This window comes from Hyaena hyaena, unplaced genomic scaffold (genome assembly GCF_003009895.1).
Source record: "Hyaena hyaena isolate Hyena2069 unplaced genomic scaffold, ASM300989v1 scaffold_68, whole genome shotgun sequence".
Lineage (NCBI taxonomy): Eukaryota > Metazoa > Chordata > Mammalia > Carnivora > Hyaenidae > Hyaena > Hyaena hyaena.
The window spans coordinates 1,449,497-1,476,020 of NW_024080700.1; the positions used below are offsets into that span (position 1 = coordinate 1,449,497).

The following is a 26,524-nucleotide window of genomic DNA, read 5'->3' on the forward strand; positions in this document are numbered from 1 at the left end:
ACACAAAAATAAAGATGGAAGATCCTATTTGGAAAAGACATTGGGTGATCGTGGTTGTAGATGCTCGTACAGCCCCAGAGGCTGCAGCTAAGTGTTGTGCTGAGAGGCTCCAAATCAGCTTCTAGACTCTGCACCACCCGCTGCTACTTAGACCTGAGGCCACCTGACCACCTTCCTGCTTGCTTTGCCAGGGACGGTCCCCCTTCAGGCCAGCTGTCCTGACAGATTTAATAGCACCCCCCTTTCATTCTCAGAAAGGTGTCCGTTTAACACTAAGCCAGTCAGTCGTCCCAGCTTCAGGCATGTCAGGGTCACCTTGCTGAACTCGAGACTGTCATTGTGTCCCCTGCTGTGAAAGTGTGTGCAGTTCAGACATCACGTCCTCAAAGCGAAGGGCCATGCTGGGTTCAGGGAGCCGGCGGCACAGGTGCAGAGGGGAAGTCGTCCAGCCTGAGCGCAGGTTCAGCCGCCACAGGCTAACACGCTCTGAACAGTAGGCTGAAGGTAGGCATTTAGAATGTGGCCACAGTAGGCAGTAGGCTCCCCTTATCCATGTTCTTGTTTTCTGCGTTTTTAGTTTCTCGTGGCCAGCTGTGGCCTGGGAGTACATGGTGGTCCTCCCGAGGCTACTAGCAGCGTCAGGCCGCACCAGTCACCTCCCCTCATCCCAGCCTGTGGCGAGACCTCACCTCACCTCCTCACAAGAGTACAGGAAGATGTTTTTTTTTTTTTTTACAGTATATTATAATTGTTCTATTTTATCGTTAACCTCTTACCACGCCTTTCTAAAGTGAACTCTATCACAGCTGCGGACGTGCAAGGGGAAATGGTACAAAGAGGCTTCGGTACCATCCGGGCTCTCAGGCACCCCCGGGGGGCGGGGGGAACTGCTCCAGGACGGAGGGACGGGGGTAAGTCAGACGCCCATGTCCAGTCAGCCTGGGACAGGCCCCTGGCCTGCATCCTGGTGTGGATGCTGACCGCATCCCTTGTTACTCTCAAGTGGCTCAGAATCTGGTAAATCAGTCATTCCAGGATGAAACCACAAGGAGACTGTTCAGTTTTAAGATGAACTCATTTTCTTTTGACTTCCAAGGAGACAAAGTCCTAGAGAAGTCTTAGTGGTTTCTGACCTGCTAACACACAGCCCGCTGGACCGCAGATGTTCACATGGTCCCTTCAAACCACCACCTTTTGGTTAGGCCGGTGCCTGCCCGATCCTTAGACCCTGCGGTTTAGGTGAATACTGCTTCCCAGGGGCAGAGGTCACCGAGGCCACGCGGGACATTGGGCTTTCTCACCCCAGGCCAGCCCTGAGCCCCATCAAAGGTGGCACATGATGACGGAAGCTCCTGTGTGGACAGAGACAGGTTTCTGGTCTGTTTTATAAAATCAGAAAGCCTGTCTTAATATTAAATAAGCAACAGGCTGGCGTTTGCTCTGCTCTCGTTCATTTTTTGTAAGTCCACATCCGTGGCTTTTCTCACCCAGGCAGACAAACCCAAGGGTCTTCATCAAGTACTTCAGACGGGCCCAGCCTACAGTGAGCAGCCCGTTTGTGTAAAAAGGGCAGGAAGGGAAAGCAAGGCCAGGAGAGGCAGTACTGGAAGAAGGGAGTTTGAAGGACCAAAGCAGCAGTGACCCGAGGGCAGCAGCGACGGTAAAGACAGGAGGGACTCGTGAAGAATGACCGCTCTGGCAACACGCCTCCAAGCTTACTCGTGGTACAAAAGTATTTAATAAGCGCCACACATCAGTACAGAAAACAGTTTACAGCTCATACTTCAAAACCAGAACAGCTGACTGAAGTCAGTATAGTCCTATTTTTACTTAAAAAAGATGTACGGAAGGTACACACTGAGAATTGAAATTCTATGTTTTTTCTTTCTAGAGATGTGACATCCATGTTTTCTGGTAATTTCTATGAGACACTGTGCTAAGTCAAAGCGTACATATGCCAGTAAAGCTGTCTGCTCTCTCCTCATGCTGAGCCAGCCCAGCGCGCCACACCACGGCCTTGGCAGGGAGATCCTGACAGCGGGAAGGAGCACAGAGCTCCTGCCCCAAGAGAAAACCTAACGAACGGATTTACACAGAAAGGGCTTGAGCAAACCTGCACGAACATTTAACATGCTGTAAGAAAGGGAGCCCGTTTAGCCTACTCCCAGCATAAGCACACACACATCCAGTCAACTAGGAACGTCAACGTAGAAAGCGTCTTTGCTTTCACAGCACTAATAGCTAAAAAGCACACGGTGTATAATACTTTGATCTTTAAGTGGGTAATCATGGAAGTTCCAAGATTGTAGCCACTAGGTTAGCCTGAGTACTCATCTATAAAAATAGTTTTTTAGGAATGCTTAAAAGAATTCTAGAACCAGACTACATCAGGACCAGCAGAAGACAGTGAGGCAGGGACCGCGGAATGAAAGACGAGGAAGTGATTTTCACATGTGGCTTCAGCTGAGGGACAGCTCTCGCTTATTCCTACAGCCAGCACCAGCTGGGAAGCGAGCTGCGGCAGGGGGCAGCTGGCTGCAGGGACAGCCTAGAGACATGTTCCCACACTGGTAACCCCCCGCCCCCCCCCCCCCCCCCTGCCGAGGCTGCAGGACTGACACGGACGGACGCAGGAAGCTGTGAACACACAGAAAGTCTGATGGACATACGGAGCCAAAGAGGGCTGGAGATGGGGGGCTTCTTCCACATGCTGCTGCCCTACCAACATTTGTGCTGGGGAAGGGGCCCCGGGGAGACGCCGGCCAGACCTGCGCCCCAGGAGCCCGACTCAGGGCTGAGAGATGGGTGGGCTTGGGGAGGGGTGCCAGAATTCCCAAACATAAGGTGCTGCGGGGGCCCAGGAGGGTCAGACGGTTGTGTTCTGACCCATCGTCAGTACTTAGCGTCAGTGAGGAGTTGTGGGCCGGAGCCAGCCTTCCTGAGATGTGTTCCATCACACAGCCCCAGCCTCCTCCAGTCTGCTCGGCTGGCCACGTCCAGAAAGATGCCAGTCCCCCCCACGGGTGGGACCTAGTGCCGCAGGTCATTTTGGGAAGATGGCATGGGAGATGATTTGCACAATGAAGTCACCACTAAACCACTGCTTAAATCCAGTGCCCGGCCTTCTTTTTCCTGCATGAGAAAAAGAATCCAAAGTGGCAAGGAACAGGGCAAATACTGGAGTCCTTTCTAGCTCAGAACCCTGCGTGTGGCATGGGGGGGGGGGGGCCACAGGAGAGGGATGGGGTTATTTTGCATTCTTGTTCAGCACTGGCCCACTCATAAAAAAGTGTTACCTCTCTTCACTGAAAAATACTACTTTTTCCCTATTAAGAGCCTGCATTACAAGAAAGGCAAGGCAGTTGGACCTGCTTTTTGGTTTTGTCCTTCTGAGGATTTAGGGACTAAGGTAACTGGGCCCTGTTTCAATACAATGAGAATGTGCTTCCTCAGTAAAGGCCCTGGGTCCTGGCCAGAGGACAGCCGCTCACTCTTTTGACACCTTGCTAGCTGCCGACTGGTACTGGCCAGTCGCGGGGAGAAACCTGGCAGCTGGCCTACCAGGGACTGTCTCCGTGGTCCCCTGTGGCTAACGACACTTACTGCTCTGTAGTCCAGAAACATTTCCTTAAAGGCCAGAAAATCTGTGAATGTGAGCAGCATGTCAAATATGTCACCAGCCACCTCATCTTTATGATGCCTGCAAAAGAAAAGGATGGCTGTCTCATGAAAGACCGAAACAGAGTCTGTCTCAAGATTCCATGTGAGGATTTTAAGGCCCTCCCACCCGCGACCTAACTGCCACGTGCTGTAAACCTTCATGGTCAGGCAATGAAATAAGAGGGTCTTTTTTCAAAGTGAAGAGGGAAAAAAGGTCAAACAGATAAAAATGCAAGTTCAACTCACTGCAAAGTTGTCGTGAATGCTGCCATGTTAAATCCAGGAATCCGCTCCAGCAGCTGTTCTTCAATATACTTTTCTACCAAAGAAATCTGTAACCGTGGACAGGATCTTGGTTTTAGGAAAACCAAGCTGCTTTTCAGAAAGCCCGGCCTCGAGCCCTTTGCAGACATTTCCTAAGGGGCTATTTTATGTGCCATGCTCCTTGCTGAGCGCTGGGCACACCAAAGAGAACCAGAGTACAGTGCCTGTCCTCAGTGGGCATGTGCCCTGGCCCACCACGGGAGGGAGGCATCTGCAGGGAATCACACCGTGACACAATGAACGCACTAAAGTAGTAGAGACTGTGAACAGCAGGCTCCCGCCCCCCAGGGCAGGAAGCAAGCACTGAACTGGGGCCTTTTTTCCTGGATAGATGGAATCTGGGCAAAAAGAGGGTATGGGGGACGCCTGGGCGGCTCGGCTGGTTAAGCGCCCAGACCGCTTCGGCTCAGGTCACGGTCTCGCAGTTTGAGGGTTTGGCCCCCGCGTCGGGCTATGTGGAGAGCTCAGAGCCTGGAGCCTGCTTGGGATTCTGTGCCCCCTGCCCCCCAAAAATAAACAAACATAAAAAATGTTTAAGAAAGGAATATACCAAGAAGCATACCGTTGGAGGTAATCGAAGGTCCTCGTAAGTGGAGGCTTGACTGGAGGAAACCGCTGAGTAGGCCACACTTCTAAGGTTAAGAAAGTGCTCGAGGCGCAAACCTTTTCTCAGACGAGTGAGATTGTTCCAGAGCAATGGGAGGACCCAAGGGTGCAAAGCTGAGACTCCTGGGTATCTAGTCTTGGTTTTTGCTTCTACCGAACGGTCATGCGCACCTGATTATATTACATGCAGATGAGCCTTGAACAGTTAAGCGTTTGAACTGCATGGCTTCACTTATACTTTCTTTTGAGAAGTACAGGACAATACTGTAAATGTATGCTCTCTTCCTGATGATTTTAGTAACCTTTTCTCTAGCATCCTATAGTAAGAATACAGTAATATAGAATACCTATATAAAATATGTGTTTATCAACTATTTCCATTATCGGTGAGGCTTCCAGTCAAAATAGGCTCCTAGTAGTTAGGTTTTTCAGAGTCAAAGGTTATTTGCAGATTTTATTTTTAAAAAAATTTTTTTTAAAAGTTTTCGTTTTTGAGAAACACACTAGGGGCAGAGAAAGAGAGGGAGACACAGAATGGGAAGCAAGCTCCAGGTTCTGAGCCCGACACGGGGCTCAACCCATGAACTGTGAGTTCATGACCTGAACTCAAGTCAGATGCTTAACTGACTGAGCCCCCCAGGCACCCCTGTACATGGATTTTCAATTGTGCAGGTGTGGGCACCCTAGTCCTCATGTTGTTTAAGGGTCAACTGTAGTGTGTCCAAATCAAAAGGTCAATATATTGTATATGAATGCAACAGACATATGGTCTAAAATATATATACACATAGAGTACATGAATGCAAGGTATAGTGAACTCGTATACTGTAACTGAAAATGGGATTATGATCAAGCCAAATGTTTTTTTTTTTTTAAAAAGTTGGAGGGACACCCGGGTGACTCAGTTAAGAATCTACTCTTGATTTTGGCTCCAGTCATGATCTGAGTTTGTGGATTTGAGCCCTGCCTTATACTGTGTGCTGATAGTATAGAGCGGGCTTGGGACTCACTCTCTCCCCTTCTCTCTGCCCCTCCCCTGCTCACTCTCCTTCCCTCAAAAGAAATAAACAATAAAAAAAAAAAAAAGTAGAAGCTGGACAAAAATCATCAAACGCCCCCAAGAACTGCAAAAGAAGCAATGGGAGAGTCTAACTAGAATTCCTGGCTGTTACCGGTGGCAGCTTCTAAAGTCCACCAAATGTTAAATTAGTATCTTAAAAAATTTTTTTTACTGTTTACTTTTTTTGGAGAGAGAAAGAACACAAGCAAGGGAGGGGCAGAGAGAGAGGGAGACACAGAATCTGAAGCAGGTTCCAGGCTCTGAGCTGTCAACAAAGACCCAACAAGGGGCTTGAACCCAAACTCAGAACATGACCTGAGGCCAAAGTTGGAGGCTTAACTGATGGAGCCACCCAGGTGCCCCAAATGTCAACATCTTTCAATTCTAAATTCACGTTTTAAAGAAATTCTAATCTCTGGGGAAAGAAACAGAAAACTACTTACATATTCGTTAAAAATAGGTGTGTAGGTGAGTTTATTTTCTTCTGTGTCTTCAAACTCCTGGTAGTACTTGTCCATGAAATTCCTCTGTAATAACTGGAACTCGTCGTCTGAACCACAATAGAAAAATTTGATTCTTTTTAATGGAGACTACAAACCATTATAATTTATAAACAGGCCAGAATTCTACGTCAGCAGAACTGCTTTCATAATGGTCAGTGTCTAGAAGGAAAGCTAACCGTGTTTTAGGGAAAGGTTTAACAGGACACCAATGTTCAAATAGCCCAACCGGTCTTTTTATTTATAATACATATTAGTATTTGAAAAAGTGATAGGGGCGCCTGGGTGGCTTAGTCAGTTAAGCGTCCGACTTTCGCTTAGGTCATGATCTCGCGGTTTGTGGGTTCGAGCCCCGCGTCGGGCTCTGTGCTGACTGCCAGCTCAGAGCCCGGAGCCTGTTTCAGAGTCTGTGACTCTCTCTCTCTGACCCTACCCTGCTCACGCTGTCTCTCTCTCTCTCTAAATAAAACATTAAAAAAAAATTTTAAAAAAAGTGATAAAATATTTGCTAAATTCACTTTTTTTTTTTTTTGCTGCAAGCCTTCTAACATGTCTCATAAAGTTTAATAAAGAAACATATCAAATGCAGTATGCTAAGAAACCAAGAGTCACATAATGCACATTTTTCTAAGTCCCACATTTAATATTCCACATATCAATGAGTCTTCAAGGAAAGGGGGGGCGGGAGGTGAAGCTTTCTATTAAGAATCTAGCTACCTCCTCACCCTCATACCTCTATGGTTCCTGGGTGGCAAGAGACAATTTGAAATACATGAAGTATTTTATTATTTTATTTCATTTAAGTTATATTTTATTATTTTATTTATATCCAAGTTAGCATATAGTGCAATGATTTCAGGAGTGGAACCCAGTGATTCATCCCCTAGGTATAACACCCCGTGCTCTTCCCAACAAGTTCCCTCCTTAAGGCCCCTTGTCCATGTAGCCCCCCCCCCGCCCCCCGCCCCGCCAACAGCAACCCTTGGTTCTCTGTGTTTAAGACTCTCTTATGTTTTGTCTCCCTTGTTTTTATATTATTTTTACTTCCCATCCCTATGTTCATCTGTTTTGTATCTTCCGCATTTGAGAGAAGTCATAGTTTTGTCTTTCTCTAATTTCGCTAAGGATAATACAAACTAGTTCCATCCACGTAGTTGCAAATAGCAAGGTTTCATTCTTTTGATTGCTGAATACTACTCCATTGTGTGTGTGTATGTGTGAATATATATGTATATATTTTTAATGTTTTATTTATTTTTGAGAGAGAGAGAGAGAGACAGCATGAGCAGGGGAGGGTCAGAGAGAGAGAGAGTCCCAGACTCTGAAACAGGCTCCAGGCTCTGAGCTGGCAGTCAGCACAAAGCCCGATGCAGGGCTCGAACCCACAAACCGTGAGATCATGACCTGAGCTGAAGTCGGATGCTTAACCGACTGAGCCACCCAGGCGCCCCTGTGTGTGGGTGTATAGACACACACACACACACACACACACACATCTTTATCCATTGGATGGACATTAGGGCTCTTTCCATACTATGGCTATTGTCGACAGCACTGCTATAAACACTCGGGTGCATGTGCCCCTTTGAAAGAGCACACCTGCATCTCTTGGATAAATACCTAGTAGTGCAGTTGCTGGGTCGTAGGGTAGTTCTATTTTTAATCTGAGGAACCTCCACACTGTTTTCCAGAGTGGCTGCACCAGTTTGCATTCCCATAAGTTCACCATTTTAACTTCTTCCCCACCCTCCGGAGAGAGCACAGAGGGGTGCGGGGGTGCAGAGGGAGAGAGAGAACCCCACGAAAGCTCCATGCCCAGTGGGGAGCCCGACTGTGAGACCATGACCTGAGCTGAAATCAAGAGTCAGACGCTTAATCACCGGAGCCACCCAGCGCCCCTAAGTGTGGTTTGGTGGCATTAGGTACGTTCCCATTGTTGTACAACCGTTACCACCATCCTTCGGTCCATCTTAAACACACCCATACAGGGTGGCTTGGGAAGTCCTCCACATTCCTTTCCCACAAAGGAATGAAATGGTTCTCTTATTTGAATACGATTTCAGCAGCTGTGGTGGAAACTGTAGTGATTAAGCATATGGGCTCTGATCCTCGCTCAGCCTTGTCAATTGTGTGACCTTGGGCACATTTCTTAGTTCGTCTAAGCCCCAATTTCATCAGCTAGAAAATGAGAACGCTCCTAGTACCTAACGCATAGGGTTGTCAGGTGGAACACAGATGAGGGTTGAGTGGCTTATAGCAAACACCTGAATGTGAGAGAACAGGGAATTTTAACAAGTGCATAGACTATTACTTCTAAAAATAAAAGGAAAGCTTCACAAATGACCTAGACTTTAGGATAAATAACCTGAGGTCAAAAAAGGCTCCTTTTCCCATGGCGTACAGGGTGCCCAAAGGACAAAAGAATTCAAAGTATTCCTCAGAAATCTTCAGCTCCACACAGGACAAGGGCTTAATACTGAAACACCTGTATTTGGGGCCTTAAGGGCATGAACTTTTTTGGGACCTGAAGATACAAAAGTGCGGGTCGGTGATTTTCAGACTAAACTAGACCAAGAAACACCACCAGTACCGCCACACGAAAGGCTGCTTTTTTGCCCAAGTCTCGGAAACCTCAGACAAAAATTTGCTCAGTTTTTCCTTCCTACTGATTTGTCCTAAACCTCGGGTCTGAGCACACCACAGAATGCACGAACAGGAACTCAGAACCCAGGAAAATGCGGAACCAGCTGAAGCATGGCCCTTTCTTTCCTTCACGGACACATGTGCTAGCATTACGGCTTGATGCTGTGGTTTATGGCACAAAAATGTTAAAACTCAAAACTAAGAAAACGGAATTCCTCTTACACTTTGCATAAGTCGCTCCTGAAGTTTTGCCCAGAGGCCCATAACGTCCGGGGCCCGTTACCTGGATGGCTCCCTTACAGGATCTGAGTCTATGACTATTAGCTGTTAAAACAAAGAGAGTGAGAGTGTCTGCCTCTAACATCACTTAATCGCACTTAACAGGAGTCTGTGCTACATTAAAAACTATATGCAGCTTGCTGTTTTCTCTCAAAATTAACCTTCCAAGCCGCAAAGCTCTAAGAACTAAAGAGAGCACAGGTTAGACTGTGGCAAGCAAACTTACCCATGATAATGTCCTCTAAATATCCAACCACAGCATCAAATTCTGCATCGGAGTCGGAAGAGCTGAAAAATAGACCCAGATTAGGTGCTGTTTCAAACAATTCGCTTTAAATACAAATAATCTTCAAACAGGTGCAAAAATAAAAGGACAGAAAAATGAGCTTCCCATCACCCCATTAGGAATAATTATCTAATGCAGCGATTCCAAACAAGAAAACAGATTTTTGTGGCATCAGGGTTCAGTGGCTCCACTTTCAGAAAACCTGCTAAGACACAAGGAGCTACAAAAGGGACTTATAAAGGGGGCAACGGCTCGCACCGCACATCTTCAGGCTCCTCGTATTTATGTATTTGCTTCGGGTTTACTCCCGCATCTTCGCTCTCACCCCACATCTATCAGCTAGTGAGCGCGAAACTGGCCAGGGGGCGATTGGACTGGAGGTGGAGGTGGTGGAGGGTCCCGTGGTCGGGCCTCGGCCGCTCAAACCTGGTTTCTGCTGACGACTAAGGGTCGAAGGCGGGGGGTGGGGGGGGGGTCTGTGATAAAGGCGTTGATCCTCACGTGACACTCGCCCCGCTCTCCGGGCCTGGACCAGGAGGTCGCAGCCGCCGCACAAACAGCGGGAACTGGGGAGGAGCTGTGGCGGTCCCTCACCCCCCCGCCCCTCCCGTCCCACCTCTCGAGGACACCCGTTTCCCAGGGCCGAGGCCGAGGCCTCCCCGGCCCGACGGCGTCACTCACAAGGACAGCGCTAAGCTCTCTTCCTCTAGGGCGTCCATCGCCGCCGCCGCCGCCGCATCCACGCGCGGGGCGAGCAGGCCCCTCGGCCTCCTACCCCGCCCGCGGCCCAGGCCCAGCCTGCGCTCCGCTCCTTAGAGCCCCAAACGGCATCTGGGAGGCCTCGCCGCCAACGCCGCGGCCGCTCACGGCCCAACAGACTGGGCCCTGCGTGCGGGGCCCGTGCCTCAGGCTCACCGGCGGCGGCCTCGCGCCGGCTCGGCCCCACGCGGAGCCAGGCCTCTCTACGCGCGCCGTGGCCGTCGTGAGCTCTGCGCGTCAGTTACCCACCGCGCGGCGCCGCGCCCCGCCCCCCGTCACCATGGCCACCGCAACCCGTCTGCTGCCTCGTGGCTCCCAAGAGCCAATCACAGGCGCGCGCTGCCCGACGCCAGGGGCGGGACAAAGGGAGAGGAAATGAGGAAAAGAACAGAGAGAGGCTAGGGGAAGCTGCTGGGCTTCAAGAGGCACGCCTGGGCTTTACTGGTGTGTTCTCTCGCTGTGTGCGAGTTGAGTCTCATATGGCCCCCATTTTAAGGAGGAAGAAATCGAAGCTAAGAGCCTCAATTTCCTCACTTGCAACTTGTGGATAAATTACAGGATTTAAGAAGATTGAATAGTTTAAAGCGGGTTGTAAGAGCACTGTGAACTGCCTATTTCTTGAGAGCCAATCCCTTAGTTTTTAAATCGGATAATGCAGACCTCCAGCCTGCATGTTCCTAGATGCCGGCTTCCATGTTCCCAGTTGCCGATTGGGGTTTACAAGATAGTTACTCCCTTTCGGGGGAGGAAAGCCCCACTGCAAGAAGTAGACGTCTTGTAACTTACATCACGAAGACAGTATTCTCACACACACACACGCAACGCACATAAACATTATCTGGCAGTTATTAGTTTCTTGGCTAATTGGGCAAGATAAAAGTGGACACTTTGGACAACGGAACCCGAAATCGGATAATTTTGTTTCAGGAAAACTCCCCTCCAAAACTGCCAAATTTTGCGAAAGGATTCCCTAGAACTGATTTCTCTATTGGATCGCTAGACATGTCCGGTTGCATTATACCTTTGGACCAGATGTATTCTATGTCTGGAACATTTAAAGTCTGACTTGGGTTTGATCTGAGGGTCAGATGGCCAGCCTGAATGGATTGACGTTTTGAATGGACATAAAATAGATAGATATCAGTGGGATCTGGAACTAAAAATGGTTACCAAGACATAGTTGTATCCAGGGCAAGTGAGATCAGTTCTTAGAGGTACTTATATATATACTCAGCACCAAGTAGAGGACAGGTGACTGTAAAGGTTTGTTGATTAACTGGACTGAGTTATATTTAAGTCAAGCGCTGGTTTTGCAGCTCAAAGCAAACTCAGCAAATTTCCTCATGACCTATTTTCTCTATAAACCACTTATTTCTTCTGGACGAAATGAACTTGCCCACCCTTTTCCTACTTCTGAATCACACACTGGATCAGAATAGAGGAGGAAACTATGATTTCATCTGTTGCTGGTTATCTGTTGGTGTTACAAACCACCCGAAACTTGCGTAGCTTAAAACAACTATTGTGCTCACTAATCTTCAATTTGGGCAGGACTTGGTAATGACAGCTAGCCTCTGTTCTACTTGTCATCAGTTGGGGCAGCTTGAGTGGGTCTAGAGGAGCCTCTTCCAACATGCTCACTCACATGGCTGGCAAATAATTGTTGGCTCTTGGCTGGGAGCTCAGCTGTGGATGTTGGCCAGATGGCTGGTGGTTGGAGGGGTGGTGGTCCTCAGTTTCTTTCCATGTAGGTCTTCCCAGAGATGTGTGGGTTTTCTCACACCATGGTGGCTGGGGCTAAGAACAAATATATCGAGAGACAGGAAGTGGAAGCTACCAGTCACTTAAGGACTGGGAACTGGCACAGTCTCACTTCCACTGAGTTTTATTGGTCAGACACAGAACCCACCCAGATTTTAGGGGAGGGGACATAAGCTTCAATTATAGATGAGAAGGCTATCAAAGAATGTGTGGCTATTTTTAATCCACTTCATCATGTCTGGCCTTAAGAACAAATGGGTATAAAGATAATAATAATAGGTACCCATATACTCGGGCATGAACCAGTTACTGTGCTAAACATTTTTTAAATATTTGAGAGTGTCCATGTGAGCAGAGAGTAGGAGGGGGAGAGAGAGAGAGAGAGAGAGAGAGAGAGAGAATCCCAAGCAGGCTCTGCATTGTCGGTGCAGAGCCCAACTAAGGGCTCAATCCCACAAATCATGAGATCATGATCAGAACCAAAATCAAGAGTTGGAGGCTCAACCGATTGAACCACCCAGACACCCTGTGCTAAAAATTTATAAGTAGCTTGTCTCTTTTTGAAATATTTGAAACTCTATGAGAAAACAAAAAAAAAAAACCACTCCACAACTCCTGTGAAGTATTATAATCTTCATTTTAGAGATTACGAAACAAAGGCTACGTGGCATCATGGAGCTGGAACTGGGTCCAAGCTCACACCCAAGGGCATGTTTTAACCATCATGCTATAAATAGCTCCGATTCCTGAGTTGTCAAACAATACTCCTGCAAATCAGAACGTGATGTTTTTCTGCTGAAAACAGAATGGTGGCCTTTCAAGAAAAAAAAGAAAACTTAAATATATTAAATATTTTTAATTATCATTTCTTAAATCCTTTGATTGTGGGTTAGCATTAAAAATTATTTTATTTTAGGGGTGCCTAGGTCTGGGATGCTCAGTCAGTTAAGTATCTGACTTTAGCTCTGGGCATCACCTTATGGTTTGAGAGTTTGAGCCCTGCGTTGGGCTCTGTGCTGACAGATCAGAGCCTGGAGCCTGCTTCCGATTCTGTCTGTCTCTCTGCCCCTCCCCTGCTTACTCACTCTTTCTCAAAATAAACATTCCTGCTTGAGATTCTTGGTCTCTCTCTGCCCCTCCCCTTGTTCTCTCTCTCTTTCAAATACATTTTAAAAATTGTTTTATTTTAGAGAGTGAGCATGAGCAGGGGAGAGGGGCAGAGGGAGAGAGAGAATCTTAAGCAAGTCCATGCTCAGCACAGAGCCCAACACAGGGCTCGATCTTACCACTGCAAGATCATGATCTGAGCTGAAATCAAGAGTCAGACTAAGCCGGGGCGCCTGGGTGGCTTAGTCGGTTAAGCGTCCGACTTTCGCTTAGGTCATGATCTCGCGGTTCGTGGGTTCGAGCCCCGTCTCGGGCTCTGGGCTGACTGCCAGCTCAGAGCCTGGAGCCTGTTTCAGTCTGTGACTTCCTCTCTCTCTGACCCTCCCCTGCTCACGCTGTCTCTCTCTCTCTCTCCTAGAAATTAAAAAAACAAAAAAACAAAAACAAACAAAAAAAAGAGTCAGACTAAGCCACCCAGGCACCCTGACAATAAAAATTGTTTTATGTGAATAACGGACAGTCTTGGAAAGAGCTGATCTTACGTGGATAGTTTCATGGATACAAATTCAAGATGTTTGAAATTCATGCAAAAGTCATTTTCTGCAAATGAAATTGATTTCCGTGATTGAATCCTGTTTCCTGGTGTGCAAATGGCACCATAACTTTACCTTGCTTTATCAATCTCATTCCAAAAAGATGGCAATTCACTAAAGCCTTTTCTTTTCTTTTTTTTTTTTTTTGGCTGGAACCCTGGTAGCATTACCCCAATGAATCATTGGAGAAATGCCATTACTTTTCTCCTCTCTAGCACAATATATCATCAGTAAAAGCCTAGCTTTCAATTTTTTTTCATTTTTTTTTTCAATTTCTCTTAACATGCTTACATGCAGTGCAGAATATAAATCTACTATTTATTCTCTTCCACATTGCTTGCTGTTCCCTGGTTTTCTCTCATGTATGTGGTCTTTCCCTTTGAAGCAGCTCCAAGATTACAACTTTGCTTCCATCCCAAATACCTTTATCAATATTGAAGTCCTTTTGTCTTATGGTCTAGCAGTTAAGAATTGGAATAGACCATCTTATGAACAAAATTCAAGGGTAGATTTCTAGAAAGCTAGCAGGCTCCTGCATTCCTTTGATGTGTGACAAATTACCTATTAATTCTGTCTATTATATCTCCACTGAATTTATAGACCACCTGCACCTTTCTGCTGGGCTTCAAAGTCTCTCTAGTGGTCTATTTCCATATTTTGCTTGTCCTCTGTCCTGTACCCTGACCCCACACCTCTCTTTTCCATTCTCCACATAGAAGCCAGAGCTATCTTTTAAAAGGATTTAACAAAAACACTTTCATGCTTCAACTCTTGCTTTCTATTGCACTTGGGATAAAAAACAAAATCCTTAATATGGCTTCGCAAGCAGTCTCCTGAGCTCTCCAACAAGGGACCATAATATTCTACCCCCTCGTTCCTTTCTTACTAGCTATGGGGGCCTTCCGTCGGATCCTGAGGCTGAGCTCCTTTTCTCCTCAGGCCTTCACCTGGAATGCTGTGTCTCCATAGCTACATAGTTCTGGAAGCTTGTTCTCAGTCTCTCTGCCTGGCCATGTCCTACTTTTTCCTTGAAGTTTTTACTAATATTAGTTCCTCAGGGAGGTTTCTTCTGCCCTTTCGACCCATCTAAATTAAGTCCCCCTCATTCTCTCTCATAGCACCCTAATCTTTTATTTTAAGGCGTTAACAAACAGAAATATATTGGCTTCTCCCCACTACCAGCAGCTCCACGAACAGATCTGTTCTGTATTCCACTTAGGCACAGTACCCAGAACACACAAGGTGCTCAATAACGATCTGTGGGATGAGTAAGTGATTACCCTTGCTTCTTAATTCTAATACTTGATTCTCTCCTACCTTGGAAAGTAGCCTCATCAGAGAGGATGAGGTCTTGGGACCTTGGCAGCAGGCCCCAATGAAAGTTGTGAAATCAGGGGCGCCTGGGGGGTTCAGCTGGCTAGGCGTCCGACTTCAGCTCAGGTCATGATCTTGCATTACTGTGAGTTCAAGCCCTGTGTCCAGCTTTGTGCTGACAGCTAGTTCAGAGCATGGAGCCTGCTTCGGATTCTGTCTCTCTCTCTCTCTCTCTGCCCCTTCCCAGTCATGCTCTCTCTCTCAAAAATAAACATTAAACATTTTTTAAAAACTTGTGAAACCTTAGTCAAAAAAGGCAACAAATGTTTTATTTCTTCAATGCAAATTACTGTATTCACCACAAGCTAAAGAAGAGAACATATGTATATATATATATATTTATATATATATTTGAATTTACGGAAGACTAAAGACATGGAAAAAAATCCAGCACCCCAACAAGTACGGCCAGGAAGGAAATCATCTCTGTAATAGGACAGTTTAATGAATTACAAACAAGAAAGGGTGGGAGAGGAGGAAAAAAAGATGTGCATTGAGTTTAAGACACTGTAAAACTCAGAAGACGTATTTACTATTCAAGTATAAACTCAGTAAGGACTTGGCATAAATCGAAAGGCAGCTGCTGAGGTACACCATTATAAAATAAGTTCTATGGATTTACAATTCTACCTTCCAATTTTCTGGGAGAAAAAACCCAAACTCTTGAAGGTCTTCACCAGAGGCCCTGAGAGGGATTAACACTTTTGATGAAGACATAGTCAGCAATCCATGATTGAATTTACTATTCAAAAACAGGTATTTATTTAAAACAACAGGAATAAGTGCTCTCAGACTGTCCTCTAAGAGTTTTTGAGACTGTTAGTTCAAGAGTTTCAAAGTATATTACCTCCAGAAACAATACTGATTAAAAAAAATTTTTAACAAAAACCAAAAAACCTGATTTGATGGTACCTTAAAAATATCCTAAATACCAAATTTTCTCCAGTCTAACATCGCAATTAGTTTAAGAATTCCTCCTGCATTGTTAAAACGTGTTTTCCTCACAAAATGCGGATACTGAAACTGGATAGAAACACCATGAATGTGAAAATACACCAGTTTTCTGCAGTTAAAAAAAAACTACAATGTTCTTTGGAATCACGGAATTATCAAAAATTGGGTTTTCTCCACAGTCTGTGCACCTTCTTTCTGGCCCTCCATGTTGCTTGTAGTATTGACCTGTGTGGTTCTGGCTTATAGATTCAAGTTTTGCAGGGCAATATCAGCGCTTAACGCACCAGGGTCTCTCTGACCGGTGGGAAGTTATGCTTAACCCAGAACTGCTGTCATTTACTTCTCCATAATGACTTCTGCCCCAGATAAAAACTTTAGACCAGGAGAGAAAACATCCCGTTAGACATTCACATGAACCCAACATGGAGAATTCCGGTGTGGTCTCAGCACTCGGGAGGGCACTGTCTCCTAGGGTGTCCCATGGAAGTACCACAGGCCTGGCTATTAGCACTTGGCTTTCCTTGGCCTTAAAAGGAATTTCTCAGGGCTGGCAAGTTGGGTTAGATTCTAAGAGAATTTTGTCTTTGACAAACTACCATTTTTAGCATAAAATCTGGCCATGGCTATAAGTTTCAATGTGCGCACAACTGATTAGAGATGTTTTTTTTCTTTGTTATTCTCTTCAACATTGGCTGGAATTGAGTAGAAATAAGTCCATGATGACTCTTCACGTGTGTCATGAAATATGAGAAATCTGTCTGACTCTAGACACTATTTCTTTGCGACACAACGGGCAGGTCTCCAGTTGCAAGGCACAATCCATGCACAGGTCACTGAGGAGAAAGATACAAGGGCCAGTTAGGTTAATGCTTCAGAAGGTCAAACTGACAATGTGCCGACTCAATCAATCTAAATATTAACAAGCTGGTTAATTCAAAGGGTGATCATTACATATGGTTAAAAAACGAAGTAAATACGTGGACAGGAAGTCTCCCTCTCATTTCTGTTCCTCCATCATCCTCTTGTGAGGAATAAGTAAAAAGTTCAAGTACATTCTTCCACAAAGTCTGCACCTACACGGCAAAAGCTTACAGCTGTGTGTGGTAGGTGGAAATACGATGTGGCTGATTTCCCGGATGGCTAGCCGCTTACCCCAGTACCAAGCAGTCATCTTGCACTGCAGATCTGACAGGAGGCCTTTACGTGTAAAACTCTCATTTGTGGTTAGCTCTGTTTCTGGGTTTCTCTTCTGTTCCATGGTTCTGCCATTCTTTTTATTCACTGGGCGTGAACCATAAGTATTTATTTTAATATGTCTTAAGATGGGGTCGGTAGTCGGGTCTCCTGCGTAACTCTTTTCTTTCAGAATTTTCTTTTCTTATATGTAACACATAAGTTCTTATTTATTAAAATTTTTAATTTATTTTGAGAGAGTGAGCTAGCAAGCAGGGGAGGGGCAGAGAGGGACAGAGAGAATCCCAAGTAGGCTCCACGCTGACAGGGCAGAGTAGAGCCTGACACAGGACTCCGACTCATGAACCATGAGATCATGACCTGAGCTGAAGTCAAGAGTCAGATGCTTAACCGGCTGAGCCACCCAGGTGCCCCAGCACATAAGCTTTTAAATTAGCATTTTTATTTTCGGAAAAAAAAAAGAATGTCGACCCAGATTAAATTTCGGGTTTAGAGAAAATTGGCACCTTTACAACACTGAGAGGACTTCCTATCTGAGAAGAGATCCATTTATTCAAATCTTACCTTGCATTCTTTAGTAGTTTAAAAGTTTTCTTCTACAGGCACCACATATTTCTTGGTACGTATTCTTAGATAGCCCTTATTTATTTTTTTACTTATTTAAGTAAAAAATACCCAAAGTGGGGCACAAACTCACAACCCTGAGATCAAGAGCTGCATGCTCCGCTGAGTGAACCAGCCAGGTGCTCCTGGCCTGGAGAAGTTTAAATAGAATCTATCTGGTCCCTCAAAGTATGAAATAATTCATCAGTGAAACCACCTGGGCTTAGTGCTTGAGGTGGAGGAAGCAGAAGGCAAATATATCTTTGAAAATCATTTCAATTTCTTCTGTGGTAATAGAAATGCTTAGGTTGTCCGTTTCTTCCCAGGGTCAGCTCACATCATTTTTATTCAGATTTCCTCTTTCTCCCTACCCTTTTAAAATTGTTGCTGCTGAAAGTTGAGCTAAATTTTCTTGTAACTCTTTACATTTCCTCTTCCAATCCTGTTTTGTATATATCTATTAAGGAGGCTGCTCATACTTAAGATACCTGGTTTTAAGTTTTTAGATTTCAGCTGTCACTTATGAGCGCCATTGTGAGCAAAACCACTGAGAAGGCCAGAGAGCTCAAAGATGACTAAGACCAGATACTGCTCTTTGGGATGTTAACATTCTCCCAGAAACAAATATCCATCCTTTAAACTTTGCATCTGCCCGTGAGGCCCTGATAACTAAAACCTTCAAAGGTGCTCAAACAGAATTCTAGGCTGTAGAGTTGATACCAAGGAAATAGCTACAGCTGGAGTCACTGAGCCTTTCCTTCAGAAGAGAAACTGGTACAGTGAGCGATGAAATGAGATATGTACACCAAGCATGCATTTCCCTTAAAGGCCGATTAGATAACATCTCATTGCAAAAGTTGGCAAGATAGAGTGAAAGGCCCAGGCTGAGCCACACCTGGAGGTGACAGTTGGGGTCTATCACTCAGACTCTGGGCCCTCAGGAGAACTGGTAGTTAAAGCTCTGTCAAAAATAAGAGCAGGGCAGGACAGAGGATGTGCTGAGTTACAGGGAGCTGGCCTGGAAGCCTGGCCTGGGCACTGCTCATCCACAGTCAGCACACATGCCTGGGCCAGGTCAGGGCCAGCACACCGCCCTGCTCCTCTGTTTCCTTTTTAAAAAATTCATCTAATTTTAAGTAGGCTCTGTGCCCAGCATGGAGCCCAATGCAGGGCTCAAACTCATGACCCTGCGATCAAGACCTGAGCTGGACGCCTAACTGACCGAGCCACCCAGGTGCCTCATCTCTTTCTGTTTCCAGACTCAGTTGGGAGGCCTTCTTGGGGGCATCGTACTTGCTGCTCTTGCTGATGTTTAGACACTGTTCTGCAGGATCCATGCTGCCTTCTAGTTCATCCCGTACAACTGCAACCTGGTTATAGGGTTGCGGCCTTCTCAATGGTTAGGGGGCTAAGTAGCAAGTAAAGGAGGGGGCCCTAAAAATAAAACTAAAAGGGATTTCCCAAGAGGCTCATAAATAGTATTAAGCCTTTCACATTTTATAAAACGGTATTAAAAAACAGTACTGAGTATATAAGATAAAAACAGAGGCCTTCCATCAAGCAGCTTCTTCTATTTCAGGTACTTTCTGGAAGACAGCCATGCACTGTCCGGCAAACTCCAATTTCTCATTTTGTATATAATAAACTTTGTATATAATAAACTTTGTATATAATAAACTTTAATGAACAGCTATGGAACTGGTTAACATTGTGGAGGGTAGGCAGCCCCAAGATGGGCTGAAAGACACACAGATTATTCTGAGCTGAAAACAATCAAGGTCTAAAAGACTCAGGAAGAAATTCTGACCTCCCTGCAACTGCCTAAAAAGAATTTAAAGAGAGAACCTGTTACCAGGAAGAGTGTTATTAATAGAGATTCCTTTTTACCTAAGAAACATATCTGCATAACAGGCAACCTTTGTTTCCCAAACATCCTCTCTGCCTTCCTGCTAATGGCTTTCCTTCCCCCAGATCCCTACCCCTTCCTTGGCTGAGGATGACATATACACCTCATTTTGCCAGTTTTTGGAATTTCATGCCAACGTCCATATGGCTTCCCCATGTGTACATAAGTAAATTTGATTTTCTCCTGTTAATCTGTATCATATAAATTTAATTCTTAGTCCAGCTAGGAGAGCCCTGGACAGAGGAAAATTTCTTCCTCTCTGATAACCATAAAAGCAATTCAAGAATAGGATGACATTTTGCCTAATATAAAAAAAAAAAAAAAAAAAAAGAAACGAGCAAGCCCTCTTACCTGTGTCCACATGGCTTCAACTGTGTGTCTGCTACTTCGTCACAACACAGGGAGCAGCAGTTTTCCCGGATGCTGACTTGCTTCAACAGAGCAAGACGCCTGTGCCTGAGTAGAAAGCGTAGTTTGAAGCTTACTTGGTCAATAAATTAATGGGCCCATGAGCAGTGATGCATATGAAATGCTGTGAAAATGCTCTGTACATGGGAAGCATACTACACACTCCTCAGGCTTTGTTCAGGAAGGTTAGCACTCATACATCTCATTTCAATGTGACACTGATTTTCTACAGTAGAGAATGACTCAGGTGATCAATCCCATTTTATAGGCAAAGAAACAGTCCACGGAAGGGATATGCATAAAGTCATAGGTGTGGGAAACAGATTCAGCAATTGAATGCCAACCTTTTGGTTCTCAGTTCAGTACACTTTGTTTTACCAGCAAATTTTCATCTTTGAGTCACACAGCTCTGAGAGTTTGATGAAAAGCAGCAGAGTCTTTCCCAAGAAAAATGCTCACAGTTTTTACACAGTCTCAGGTACTCATGACAGGCCAGCACAGACTCTCCTGGAAGTCCACTCCCCTCAGGTTAGAATCTTTGCAGGACACTTTCACTCAGTTTGAAACAGAAAAGTGGGCAGGTAGAGCTGCTTCACAAAGAGTGCAGCCCTGACGGCTGGGCAAGAGAAACACAAAACACTCATTCCAGTCACTTTGAGTCTTACCATGTGCCAGACACTGGCCTGAGCCTGGAGACTCAGCAGTGAAGTGAGGACTAAAAACATATGCCTGCCTTCAGAGAGCTTATACTCCAGTGAAGACAGATAGAAAGAAACCAGGTCAAAAAGTAGAATAGACATAATTTTAAGTGCTGATGAGCAGTATGAAGAAAAGGAAAGCAGGGAGAAGAGTAAGGGAGTGTGTATATGAGAAGCAGGGAGGTACAATTTTAAATATGACAGCCAAGGAAGAGCTCACTAAAGTGACATTTAAGACATGAAGGGATTGAGGGATTGAGTCTTCTGGATATCTGGAGAGACACCATTTGTGATATTATAATAAATATATATTTGGGATTCGTCTGGGTTCCTGGCACAGAGGTCCTAAAACCCTGGGAATTCTCTAAGAGATGAGAGCAAGAAATGTCTTTTATTATGTCAATTAGGCAGCTTTTGCAAAGCCCCTAGGGAACCAGAGTCTGGGGCTGGCTGCCAAGGGAACCAACATTGTAACTGGTGGGCTGGAGCTTTCACTCCTCCCTTCCCCTCCCAGGAGGGCAGAGGGGCTGGAGATGGATCCAATCACTAATGACCAATGTTCTCATCCACCATGCCTGTCACGGAGCCACCACAGACATCCTTAAGGGGAGGGTTTGAAAATCTTCAAGGTTGGTGCACCTGTGGAGATCTGGGGAGATGGCGAACTCACCGGGCACGGGGGCTCCTTCCCACATGCCTGTTCTCTGCACTGTCCATCTGTTCCTGTATTCTATCTTTTTATAAAAAACTGGTAATCTAGTAAAGAAACTACTTTCCCAAGTTCTGTGAGCCACTCTAGCAAATCAATCAAACCTGATGAGGGGGTCATGGGAACCTTCAATTTAGAGTCAGTCAGCCAGAAGCAAACATAGGAATCTGGACTTGCGACTGACATCTAAAGTCAGGGTAGAGGGCAGCGCTGTAGGACTGAGCCTTTAACTTGTGGGATCTGATACTGATTGTCTCCAAATAGGCAGTGTCAGAATTGAGTTAATTGCTTGGTGGTGTTGGAAAACACACACTGGCCCATCATCTAGCAGCAAGAACAGCAAGTGCGAAGGCCCTGAGGCTATAATAGATCTGGTATGTTTCAGGAGCAGCAAAGAGGCCAGGGAGGCTGAATAAGGAGAGGGCAGGTAGGAGATAAATTCAGAGAAGTAATAAAGGAAAAAAGGGGACAAATTGTGTAGAGCCTGGTAGGTCACTGTAAGAATTGAAGCTTTTATCTTAAGTGAAATGAGAAGCTACTAGAGTCTTGGGAGCAGAGAAGGGCACGATCTCATTTAAGTTGTAACAAAATCATTCTGGAGGCTGTGATGAATAGACTGAATGGGGTGTAGGTAGGAACAGGGAGACTAGCTAAAGGGCAGGACAAAAAAATAATGATGGCAGCTTAGACTATGGTGGTGGGAGTGAGGGTGACAAGCTGTAGTTGCATGTGGGATATATTCTGAAGGCACAGCCCACAGTATTTTCTGATGAACAGGATGTAGGAATGGTGGAAAGTAAGGTGTCAAAGGCCTCTAGGATTATGGCCAGGGAACCTGGAATGATAACGGGTCGAGTAACAGATGAAGCAAGACGGTAGTTGCTCTCCAACCCTGCCTGTGACTGGGTTCACTGTTCTAGTCTTTTTTTCTTTTGTGTGTATCTGAAGTTTCCAAATAATACAAACGCTAAGAAGAAGAAACGAATGAAGGAGAACGAGAGAGAGAGAGAGAGAGAGAGAGAGAGAGAGAGAGAGAATAAACAATATAGATCAATTTACAAAATTCCAGATAGGAACAGGGCCATGATCTCCTACTGTGAAACTAGAAAAGAATATATTCCAGTGAATAAACAAACACGAGCCGAATATAGGCTTTTGGAACACAGGCTGAAAATATTAATGGCGTAGGAAATGGTCTTAGGCACATTCACCTAATGCAGTAAGGAGGTGCACCTGGGCTGTTAAAGGGGTGCAGTAGCGGCAGGAGGTTTCTGTGGCATCGAGGAGGCCACTCAGTGAGCCTCCAGCAACTTCTATGTCAGTGTCACCGTCTCAGACTGTGCAGTGTAAGATGGCCTTGCCTGGAGCTCTGCTCTTACCGGAGGCAGCCTGACGCCGGGTGCTGGCCTGACCGGGTACTGAGTGAAAACTTGGAGGCTGCTGTAAAAGGAGACTTTTCAAAAGCTGGCACCTATTGCCATCTGACTTTCACAGAGTTTAATTCTGCAGGGGCAGTTCTCTAAATGCTGCTGCAGTTTTAACTAAGGCCAGCCTCCGGGGGAACTCCTGGAGTCTGCCTTCACCTTTCAGGGTGTGAGTCACAAGGCAGGCTGAGCGGTGGGCCGCATCCAGGAAGATAGGCTACATTACAAAGGAATGAGGTTCGACAGACGAGAGAGGTGTTACTTCAGACTTTCACCAAGACGAATTTAAAGTTCAGAATCTCTGTCAGGCACCAAGACAAGTTGAAGGGAAGTTCTAGGAATGTACCTCAGGTCCTGAGCTGGTGTGGAAGGGGCCCTGCTGTTCTTGTGATATTACGGAGCTTCTGCCACAGCAGGAAATGCTCCTGGGTCACTCTGTGACATTTTCTGGTTTGTGTGGAAACTGTTGAGCCACTCTGCAGCCCTGAGACACCATGTCCAAGGTGAAGCACGGCCCAGAAGGGCTGTTTACAGACCTGTTTTCTGAGCCAAAATAAGAGCCAGGATTACAACATTATGTTACAGATCCCTTCTGGGGCATGACAGCCCAACACGGGCTACACCGTGGCCAGTGTGATCTCTGTCAGGGACATAACACATATGGTGAGAATACCCTTCCTCACAGAGGTCCAGAAAACCTCTCTGTTAAAAAATGGTAAGGTTTGGTTCAAACTGTGAAATAAGCTTCAAGTTCACATCATTTCCAGGAAGCAGCTTGAGTCTTTCCCAGCTTAAGGAACAGACCATGTTCATCTCATAAGGAAGAAAAGCAGGTATTCTTCCAAGGAGATAATTAATGGCGATCACAATTTTTGGCAAAGAAGGGCTGTGAAATTTTATCCAGGATGGCATCCCTGTCGTAATGGCTGTGGAACAGTATGTTTCAGGGGCGCCTGGGGGGCTCAGCCCGTGGAGCATTGTGGGTTTGTGATCTCATGCCTCATGGGTTTGAGCCCTGCATCAGGCTCTGTGTTGACAGCTCAGAGCTTGGAGCCTGCTTCAGATTCTGTATCTCCCTCTCTCTCTGCCCCTCCCCTGATCATGCTCTCTGTCTTTCAAATATAAACAAACATTAAAATAAAGAGAAGTATGTTTCAATAAATTCCCAAGTTAAAAGCACATTTGCTAAAAAATGTACGTGATTTCCTAATATTTAGGATTTTTCATTGACATACTGGTAAAGTTAGTTTGCAGGGTTTTTTGTGTGTTTGTGCATGTGTTATATTGTCTGGTTTTTATACCAATATTATTTAGCTCATAAAAATTATTTAGAAGTGCTCTTTCTTCTTGGGTTCTGAAACATTTTAAATAGTTATCTGTTACTTAAAAATGTGGTGAGGGGCACAGTTTGGCTCAGGTCATGTGGTTCATGAGTCTGAGCCCTGCATTGGGCTCTATCCTGACAGCTTAGAGCCTGGAGCCTGCTTCAGATTCTGTGTCTCCCTCTCTCTCTGCTCCTCCTCCACTCATGCTCTGTCTCTGTCTCTCAAAAAAAAGTAAAAACATTAAAAAATATATTTTTTAAATGTGGTGGATATCTTCTGTGAAAGCACCCAGGTCTGGTATGTTTCTGGGGACATATCTCTTACTTCATTTCAATTAATTTTGTAGTCATAGCTGGTTAGTTTGTACCTCTTCCAGGATCTGTTTGAGTAATTTATATTTCCTAGGAGATCATCCATTTTATGCAGGTCTTCAGAATTATTTGTAAAAAGACTTTCAGGAACTGTTTCGGCTTCTCATGAGATGTACGTGAAAGTCTGCAGATAGTCTAAGCAGATTCCTTACCTTGGCAAAATGATTTTCTCTTCAGCTGTGAGGAAGGCGTAGTCATTAAAAGTGCTAAACTTCATAGACGGTGGATATTTGAATGGTTTTGCTCCAAAATTGAACTCACATTGTTGATATGACATGAAACTAGCTGCAGCAAAAAATCCAGATCTACCAAAAAAAAAAAAAAAATGAGTACAGAGGTCACAGAGACTTCATGAAAACAAAGCAAAGCTCATACGTGAAGTGGTTTTCAGACATTGTCCCCTCGTACAAAGGGAGGGTAACAGATTGTTTACTAACCTGGACAGGACTACGACCCTGACAATGGTCTAACCTCATCATCTTATATTAAGCTTCAGGACACTTATACGTAGGATCAAATGGGTCCCCAATTACTCGAAATAAAATGATTTCTCATCCTACAACTGATTACATAAATGGACAAGGTTTTTTTCTAAAGAAAAGTGAATTCCATGCATCTCCTCACATTTCTGACTGAGGAAAGCTACTTACACAGTAGATGAAAAGACTTGCTTCTCAGGAGGCAGCTGGTTGCCGTTTAAAAAGAAGATCATTTGCTTTTCATTCAAGTCTAACAGAAATCCCACTGTGTCTCCTAGAAGGGAAAATGAAAGACCGTAAGGGTGGGGGTGTACACTACTACCAGGACTCTGCTCACTGTCTCAAAGGGTTTAGTTCATGGAATGAAGTCTGCACCTGTAGCTGTGTATCAACACACTCACCAATCTTGTTTCCTCTGCAACTCATCTAAAATTTTAGTCTACCTTTAAGAAGACAATGCTGCTGGGGCACTTGGGTGGTAAAAGAGAGTGTGGATTCTCTCCCTCTCTGTCTGCTGTTCCCTCTCACCCTTGCGCGTATACTCTTTCTTTCAAAATGAATAAACGTCAAAAAAAAAAATAATTAAAAAACAAGAAAAATAATAAAAGAAAAAGAAAAAAAAACAAAAAAAAAAAAAAAAATACACCAAATTTTAAGTGTTTAAAAAAAGATCTCTGGATGGAGGAATTACAAGGGATTTTGATTTTGCTCCTTTTCCCTATTTTCCAAATTCTTATGCTCAATGTATTACTTCAGTAATCTTTTAAATTAGAAAACAAAAATGAGACAGTCTTTGCAGACAGTGCCTCATTCATTTATTTATTCATTTATTTAGAGAGCAGGAGCAGGGGAGGGGCACAGAGACAGGGAGAGAGGGAATCCAAAGCAGGCTCCGTGCTGTGAGCATGGATCCTAACACGGGGTTCGATCTCACCAATCATGAGATCATGACCTGAGGTGAAATCAAGAAGCAGACGTTTAACCAACTGAGATCCCCAGGCGCCTCACATCCTTAAAAGCTCCTCTTGGGGTGCCTGGGTAGCTCAGTTGGTTAAGTGTCTGACTTTGGCTCAGGTCATGACCTCATAGTTCGTGAGTTTGAGCCCCACATTGGGCTCTGTGCTGACAGCTCAGAGCCTGGAACCTTCTGTGTCTTCCTCTCTCTCTCTGCCCCTCGCCCGCTCACACTCTGTCTCTCTCTCTCAGAAATGAATAAAACATTAATTTAAAAAAAAAAAAAAAGGTGCTTTAGTGGGGCCCAGAATGTGGCCACTGAATAGTGCCTATTCCACAGCCATCTGGCCTCTAAAATATCCTCATTTTACTGCTATTACAATTTTAGTGTCCTCAGTAACTCCCTGAATGCTTTGACTCAAAGCATATACCCAGAGGGGCGGCCAGCTGGCTCAGCTGATGGAGCATGCAACTCCTGATGTCGGGGTTGTGAGTTCAAGCCCCATATTGTGTGCAGAGATTACTTAAAAATAAAATCTCAAAAAAA

General features: G+C 45.1%; 2 protein-coding genes across 4 annotated transcripts in view; both read right to left on the reverse strand.

The window, feature by feature from the left end:
* Nucleotides 1–1,715: 1,715 nt before the first annotated feature.
* Nucleotides 1,716–10,372, reverse strand: LOC120232161 (ADP ribosylation factor like GTPase 2 binding protein). Its single transcript, XM_039232657.1, has 6 exons — nt 10,040–10,372; nt 9,299–9,360; nt 6,094–6,200; nt 3,907–3,992; nt 3,604–3,700; nt 1,716–3,132 (listed from the first exon to the last, which is right to left on the reverse strand). Exons 1-6 carry the CDS (start codon nt 10,075–10,077, stop codon nt 3,031–3,033), a joined length of 492 nt encoding a protein of 163 aa, XP_039088588.1. The 5' UTR covers nt 10,078–10,372; the 3' UTR covers nt 1,716–3,030.
* A 4,827-nt stretch (nt 10,373–15,199) lies between these two features.
* RSPRY1 (ring finger and SPRY domain containing 1) overlaps nt 15,200–26,524 on the reverse strand; it is a 43,823-nt gene continuing 32,498 nt past the window's right edge. For all 3 annotated transcript variants that reach the window (XM_039232628.1, XM_039232627.1, XM_039232626.1), the window contains exons 12-15: nt 25,195–25,297; nt 24,697–24,849; nt 19,961–20,065; nt 15,200–16,739 (exon numbers count right to left, since the gene is read on the reverse strand). In XM_039232628.1, the coding sequence (XP_039088559.1) occupies nt 16,643–16,739; nt 19,961–20,065; nt 24,697–24,849; nt 25,195–25,297 (458 nt within the window). In that variant the 3' untranslated portion in view covers nt 15,200–16,642. The remainder of the gene's footprint in view (nt 16,740–19,960; nt 20,066–24,696; nt 24,850–25,194; nt 25,298–26,524) is intronic.

Coding starts and splice junctions, on each gene's coding strand:
- LOC120232161 (XM_039232657.1), bottom strand. CDS start 10,077: ATGGACGCCCTAGAGGAAGAGAGCTTAGCGCTGTCCTT. Junction 9,361..10,039: donor GAGAGCTTAGCGCTGTCCTT/GTGAGTGACGCC, acceptor TCTATTTTTCAG/CTCTTCCGACTCCGATGCAG. Junction 3,133..3,603: donor TGTTTCTGGACTACAGAGCA/GTAAGTGTCGTT, acceptor TTTCTCATGCAG/GAAAAAGAAGGCCGGGCACT.